General features: G+C 44.1%; 1 protein-coding gene across 1 annotated transcript; it reads right to left on the minus strand.

The window, feature by feature from the left end:
* Positions 1-2,120: 2,120 nt before the first annotated feature.
* On the minus strand, positions 2,121-4,750 carry Nenf (neudesin neurotrophic factor). Its single transcript, XM_048809790.1, has 4 exons — positions 4,733-4,750; positions 4,537-4,597; positions 3,696-3,799; positions 2,121-2,424 (listed from the first exon to the last, which is right to left on the minus strand). The coding sequence occupies exons 1-4, from the start codon at positions 4,748-4,750 to the stop codon at positions 2,248-2,250; spliced, it is 360 nt and encodes a 119-aa protein (XP_048665747.1). The 3' UTR covers positions 2,121-2,247.
* Between the last annotated feature and the right edge of the window lie 2,864 nt (positions 4,751-7,614).

Consider the following 7,614-nt stretch of genomic DNA (forward strand, 5'->3'; position numbering starts at 1 on the left):
GGGAAATGGGGAAAAGAGCAATTCTGGAAAGTTCCGGCCTGAATTTGAAGACTTTGACCTACCAAAGAGACTGGGGTCTAAAGAGTGGAATTCCAGCCCCCCTCCATTGCATGCTGATGCGGGAAGCAGTGGACACATAAGAACTCATCTCTCAGGTGTTCCCAAAGGCTCGTACATCAACAGGGGCAAAATGTCCTGGTACAGACCACCTTGGCTGCATGATTGGCTTTGAGAATTCCAGGCTAGAATCCTGTCTGCTAAGTTCCAGGTCCATTTCTCTTTGGGGCCGTCAAGTGTCCAACTTCTTGAGTGAGACCCAGAAGTTTGCCATTAGACTCCCGCGTCCTGTATCATACTCATGAGGACAGCAAAGGTCAGCGTTGGTCTTCAGAGTAGATCTGAGACATTTCCCCAAGAGGTGACTAGAAAGTCATGAGGCAGTTGTCTCTCAAAATGTATTTGGGCCCCTTGATATCACAATCTCCTGAGATGCTTATTAGGAATGTAGTTCCTAGGCCATGTTTTAGAAACATGGAATTATAAGCCCTGGGGGTGGGCCCCAGGAATTAACATTTTGGACATTCTTCTGCTTCACGTAAAAATCCTTTTGAGGGGCAGTTGCTATTTATTTATTTAATTGGGGAGGGGGGTGCCAAGGATTGAATTTAGGGGCACTCAGCCACTGAGCCACATGCCCAGCCCTATTTTGTATTTTATTTAGAGATGAGGTCTCACTGAATTGCTTAGTGCCTTGCTTTTGCTGAGGCTGGTTTTGAACTCAAGATCCTCCTACCTCAGCCTCCTGAGCCGCTGGGATTATAGGGGCACCCAGAGGCAGTTGCTATTTACATTGATAACAAAGCGTTATATCAAAGAAATTCATCTCTACTGTAAAAGTTTCTGGGATCAGCCAAACAGGGTTTCTCAGCCTTAGCCTGATACTTTGAACTAGATAATTCTTTGTAGTAGAGGGGTATTAATGGGTAGATATAAGATGTCCCCCTAAAACTCCTATATTAATGCAGGAGTGTGAAATGATTGGATTGTGAGAGCCATCACCCAGTCCATCCTAGTTTAAATGGGCTTATGTGGGGTTGGACAAGTGGGGTTGCCTGGAGTTGAGTCATTGGGTGTTTGCCCTGAAAAGGTGCATCTTCCCTTAACCCCTTCCCTGCACCCCCTTCCTCCTGACCCCATCATGAGCTGAGCAGCTTCCTCTGCTGTGCCCTTCCCCTGTAGTGTGCTACCTCATCTTGGGCACAGAGCAATGGAGTCAGCCATCCATGGACTGAGACCTCTGAAACCGTGAGCTCTAAATAAAGTATTCCTTCTCTAAGCTGTTCTTATTGGCTATTCTGGTCACGGCAATGCAAAAGCTGACTAAACAAGGGGCTATCCTGTGCATTATAGGATGTTTAGTGGCATCCCTGGTCTCTAGATGTCAGTAGCACCCTGCAGTTGTTGTGACAACCAAAAATAGAAAAATGTCTCCAGACATTGCCTACTATTCCCCAGAGGAAATATATCTACCCTTCAAGGGGGATTTTGTCCTGAAATCTGGCCTCATAAGGAAAGTGTGTAACCATTCTTGGAATGACCACCCACCAGGCTCCACCAGGCTGGATTCTGGCTCTCCTTACCATTCTCCAATTGTAAATGGGGCTGCAGCTGGTCGGGTGCTCGCCTCCTTCCCCATAGCCCACCTTTTCAACTAATCCCTCTCCGTTCCTGACACACTGCTTGCATGGCCCCTTTTGCCTGGCACCTACACAGGTAGGGGCACAAGAAACCGGACTACTAACTATGGACAGGCAGAACAAACCTACCCAACCCACAAGTGTGACAAGGCTCCTAGGAGGTGATAAGAATTCTCTTTTTCCAACAATATGAAGTTTATTTTTTCTCTTATTATAAAGTAAACATGGTCACAGAAGAAAATTTGGCCAATATAGAAAAGTATAAAGAAGAAATAAAGGTCACCTCTTATTCACTGTTGAGAGGGCCAATGTGGATAGGCAGGAGGCCTCCCCCTAGGGCTATTATTAGCACCCTCACTGATGTGCACGCAGGAATACCCAGGCAGGCAACACGGGACCAAGGACAATAAAAAGCATTCATTCTTCCAAGTTCATTTCTGCTTTATTCAGATCCAGGTGACTCAGAGGCTTCAGGCAGCCTATTTTGTAGGAGAGTGAGCACCTGTTCCCCAGCTCACTCTTCCAAGAACCTCCTCCTGCAGGTGGAACATCAGAACTCATCCTTTATGTCAAAATGGGGCTGATCTTCAGGCTTGAAGTCCAGGTTGGGGCTACCGTCCTCATTGAGAATTCTCCGGGCTGTGTAGCCAACGATGGGGTATTTGGCCTTGTACACCCTGGTGAACACGTCGTCCAGGGATTCCAGCTCCTTGGCTGTGAGGCCCGTCTTGGGGAGAAAGAAACACAGGGGTGAGCATGAGTGAATCGTGTTTGGTGTTGGTCTTTCTCCAACCCTGTCTCACAGCGTTCCTGAGACCCACATTCAAGAGAAAAAATATCTCGACGAGCCACATAGTGTGTGGGGATGGGTTATGGTATGGGGAGAGCAATGGCTTCACCATTTTTTGCTGTTTGATGTGGGAATTAAAGACCCTGTAGAGAACACCATCCTGGGTGGGGTGTGCTTTGGTACAGCCTGTGTCTACTTTCTCTGTCCTGATTCCTCTTACTGCCCTCTCTACTCCTCCTGCTATACATTTATGTATGTTTGCTGCTAAAGTTTGGATCTAGAATCTCTCTTTACAAAAGGTCCATGTGTCAAAGTCTTGGTCTCTGGGGTGATACTATTGGGAAATGGTAGAACCTTTAAGAGGTGGGGCCTAATGGGAGGTCACTGGGGGCATGACCTTGAAAGGGATTGTGGGATCCCAGCTTCCTTTTCTTTGTCTTTTGCTTCCTGGCCATGAGGTAAATGGTTTTGCTCTGCCCCATGCTCCTGTCATCATGTTCTGCCTCATTACAGACTCAAAAGCAATGGGGTCAGTTGATCATGGACTGAAACCTCTAAAACTATGAGTTGAAATAAACCTCTTTTCTTTATAAGTTAATTATCTCAGGTGCTTTGTTTCAATAACCCAAAGCCAACTAACATATTTCCCCTTTTCTTAATTTCTTGCAGCTCAAAAATTGGATTTCATCTCAATGTTGATTTGATATTAAGCACATCTGGGGCAAATAACAGCCTTATTATGGGGATCAATTTTTTTTTTAAATGCTATATTCTCCTTCACAGAAATAGGAGCATAGAGGGAGACCTTGCTTCTCGGTCCAGTTCATTCACTAAGCTACCTAGAGTTGTTGGCAGTGGGGCAGGTCTCAGAGATGAACAGCAAACCTGAAAGAGGCTGGGATGTGGTGAGTGTGAACTGTGAGAGAGATCAGGCTGCCAAGGGAGGCTGGGGCCAAACTATGAAGATCACTGAGTTAGATCACAAGTTCACAGGCGTTTGGACCTGATCTTGGGAGGTTTCTGAGTAGATGTGACACAGTAAGATAATCTACTTAAGAAAGTGATTGAATACCACACCAAGTGGACTAGAGGGTAAATAGGCTAAATTTAAAAGTTCTGCTATTGCCCTCGGGGTTTGAAAAAAAAAACAAAACAAAACATGGCTGAGGGTATGAGGCATTTTGTCAAAATCCCATAATCTGGTTTACGATATCATGGGTGAGGTCTGCAGGATCCAGAGACATCTTGGCCACTCCTCTGGTGGAGTCCTTCCCAGTCAAGGCATTGTAGGGGGCTCCTCGTCCATAAAACTCTGTAGTAGGGAGGAAGGAAGAGTGTGGGTGTGCAGGCAGCACAGCCAGGAGCCTGCACATGGAGGCTTCTGAGGTCCCCAGTGCAAAGAAAGGCTGCAAGCCCGCAGACAGACAAAGCTACCGAAGACGGAAAGTCCAGCAGCCGCTCCCTGCCAGCAGGTGGGATTTCATTAATTCAAACATGGAACAAATCATGCACATGAGCTGAGAGGTGACTTGGGGGGAAATGCAAAATGAAATTAGTCCTCTAAAAATATTACAAATGCAAACAAGAAAAAATATCTGGCCTCCTTAAATATTGGTGGATGCCGAGTCTACGTCTGGTCATCAGTTTTGGAATTAATCAAAAGATGAACCATTACAAAACTACTTCCATGATATCATTTGTAGTTACAAGTAGGGAAACCGTTATTAAGTGGCATAAAAATGTTCTACGATGCCAACTCCTTGCTAAGGAATATTTTTCTCACTGCTTCATTTAGAGTCAACCATCAAGTTTGAATCTGATTCTATCAGCAATGGGAAGCCATGGGAGGCTTCTGAGTAGGAGCATGACGTTAACAGGAAAAAAAATCTGTTGATGTAAAACTCTGACAAAGATTAACTCAATTCTGGTCATTTAAGATGCAAGGAAAAGAACTTTCCCAACATTGTCTTCCTTTCCTCACACCTCCAGGTACCCACTCTGACTCCTGAGATCCCCCAAAATAAAGACTTAAAATGCCAAACCACTTACCCTTTCCAGAAGTGACATCAAACACCACCCCCTTCACTGCCAAGTAGATAGGTTGATCTTCCTAGAAAGTAAGGGAGAAACTGTGAAGGGGAAACAAAGAGCCCAGCTCTTACAGGACGAGTTAGTAAAATCTCTTCCCATCTGTGCAAAGAGCGGTGGATACATCACAAAGCCTGGCTCTCAGCAAGCTTGCCACCTTCCCCAGCAATGTCATGCCTGTTCGCAAAACCTTGGAAAAGTCACAGCATCATGACAAGAGCACTGCAATCCCTTCCTTAAAAAAACAAACAAAAACAAAAAAAAAAAAACAGGAATTGGAATAACTTCTTGCAGATAAAAATTCAAAAGAATATTAAATAATAAATGATTTAAATCAGTCCAAATGTCCCCATCGTCCATGGACATACATAGATACAACCAGTGTAGATGATCTAGTTTATATTTCAATTTTTGTAGGCAACATTTTTTTCACATAACATTTTCACATATTAGAAAAATGGCTGTCACTTAAACAGCTCCACGGGGCCCTATCTTATATGAGTGACACTATACCATACACCTGCTTGTGTAGCTAGTCTTCTGTTTGGGGCATTTGGGTATTTCCATTGCTTGGAACTATAAATGTGAGCATTATGAATATCTTCCTATAAATTACTTTGTAATTTGTCAAGTTACTTCCGTGAGGTTTATTTCAACATATGGAATTCCTGGGTCAAAGGACACAAATAAATTCCTTCAAAAACATTAAAACATATGACAGTGGCAGAAATGTGCAAGCAATGCTGTTTGTCCACAGTTCTACTAACAACGGGTTATGTACTTTATTTTGGCTGTACTAGTGGCTATAAAATGTTACCTTAGAAACTGTACCACCCCACCAAAAAAAAAAAAAAAAAAGGGAATAATACAAAAGCACAGGGAATGGATTTTCTAAATTCCATCGAGTCAGCCTCAGGCTGGGGTGACTGTCATGGTGCCATGTCACCAAGGATCAGGTCTCTCTTCCATCTCAACCCATCAGGGTACAGATGAGCCAGGAGGCTCAAAGGCCCAGTGAAGGGCGAATTGCTGCTGGGTCTCAGGATCTTTGGCTGCTTGGCTTCTCTCTGGGGCAGCCGTGGTGGGGTCCTTGCTCCTGTGGAGCTCACGGCTAAGTGTTTTTTGACCACATTTAACAGGCAGAGGAGGTAAGCAACTTACTCAAGGAAACGTACCCCACTGCCACATGACTTGTCAGGCCTCAATCTTTCTAATGTCACACGGGGACCCCACCTTCCTACCCTGCAGGAGTGCTGGAGGAAACTGGGTATGTGAGAACTCCCGGCCCAACATGGGAGCTCAGTAAATGGTTGGCTTTTGTTATTCCATAAAGACAGGCCTCAGAACTTCCCTGACTTTGTTGACACTTGTTATACTTCACCTAACAAGGGTCATTTAAATGGAGTAGCTTCATGTGGCAGCAGACTGCACTTGTCATTGTGTCAATTTACCGCCCTTCCTTCACGGTGATGACTTGTTGTTCCTCAGCTTCAATTGCTTCTCAAGTGGAGTCATGTGTTTATATCAATTTCTAAAATACATTACAGCTATAATTACAACAGTTCGTCATATTTTCCATTCTGTGGACTTTTCTTTGATATTTTTTCTTTTTCAGTGTGCAAAGAGTCATAGAAACATAATAGACATGCTATAAAATCATGCATTTTGACTGGGTGCAGTGGTGTATGCCTGTTAATGGTGAGGCTGAGGCAGAGGATCACCAGTTTGAGGCCAGCTTGAGCAACTTAGTAAGACCTTGTCTCAAAATAAAAAGGACGGGGGGTGTAGCTCCATAGAGCACCCTGGGGTTCAATCCCAAGTACCAAAACAAAACATACATCTTTATCACTAATGTTCTCCACTTCTTCAACAGTGAAATATTTATCTTCTCGTTAAACTACATACTGAAAGCTAGGGGAAATAATAGTGAAGGGGTAGAAGGGTGTGTTTAGCACTCCTAGGAACGTTGCTGTGACACAGAAGTGGCAGAGGTGAGCAGAGGAGCGATCTTATCAGCTAAACACCAAGTGTGTGGTGCGGAATAATCTGTTAGCTGGAATCCACTGACAACAGGGCTCTCAGTATAGATTCTCAGGTCTGGGAAATGACAACCAAGAGGGCAAAGGGTGGGCAGAAGCCCTGGGAGCATAAATAAGAAGAAAGGAGAAGAAACGAGAGACGTGATAAAGATATGCATTCATCACCAGCTTCACCCCATGGTCTCTCCATCCCCTCATCTACCTGGATAGATGAGATCTTTTGTGCCCATTTAAATGACCCTTATGGATGTCCATTTTGGAGACATCATTTTATCTGTTTATGGCTATAGCAGGTCATAGATAATACCAGGAGGGTTGTCTTTTTGCCAACAAAGCAAAGTAGGAGTCACCATGGTGTCACAATCCAAGTGCAAGTTTTCAAGTGAAACAGGCCTGGCTTTGAGTTGTGTTGCCATGGGCAAATTATTTAGCCCCTCTGTGTCTCCGTTATCTCCTACATAACAGGAGGATAATAAAAGTCCTGACTCAATGGGTTAAGATTCACCAAAGCAGGCTGGGGTTGTGGCTCAGTGGTGGAGCGCTTGCCTAAAACGCATGAGGCACTGGGTTCGATACTCAGCACCACATATAAATAAATAAATAAAGGTATTATGTCCACCTACAACTAAAAAATATTTTTAAAAAAGAGAAAAGATTCACCAAAGCAAGATATGAAAGGCCATTAGCAGTTCAGGGAAATAAATGATACTTTCCTTTATCATCCTCTAAGTTTTAAATATTGTGAAAGCAAAGAAGAATCAGATAACCAAGTGGAAGATCACAGAGTTTCCTAAAGGAAAGTATGTTGTTGTTGTTTTGTTTTTGCTTTGGTACCAGACATTGAACCCAGAGGCACTTAACCACTGAGCCACATCCCCAGCCCTTGTTTTATATTTTATTTAGAGACAAGGTCTCCCTAAGTTGCTTAGGACATTGTTAAGTTGTGGAGGCTGGCTTTGAACTCGAGATCCTCCTGCCTCGGCCTCCCTAGCTGCTGGAT

This window comes from Marmota marmota, unplaced genomic scaffold, assembly GCF_001458135.2.
Source record: "Marmota marmota marmota unplaced genomic scaffold, marMar, whole genome shotgun sequence".
NCBI classification, from domain to species: Eukaryota; Metazoa; Chordata; class Mammalia; order Rodentia; family Sciuridae; genus Marmota; species Marmota marmota.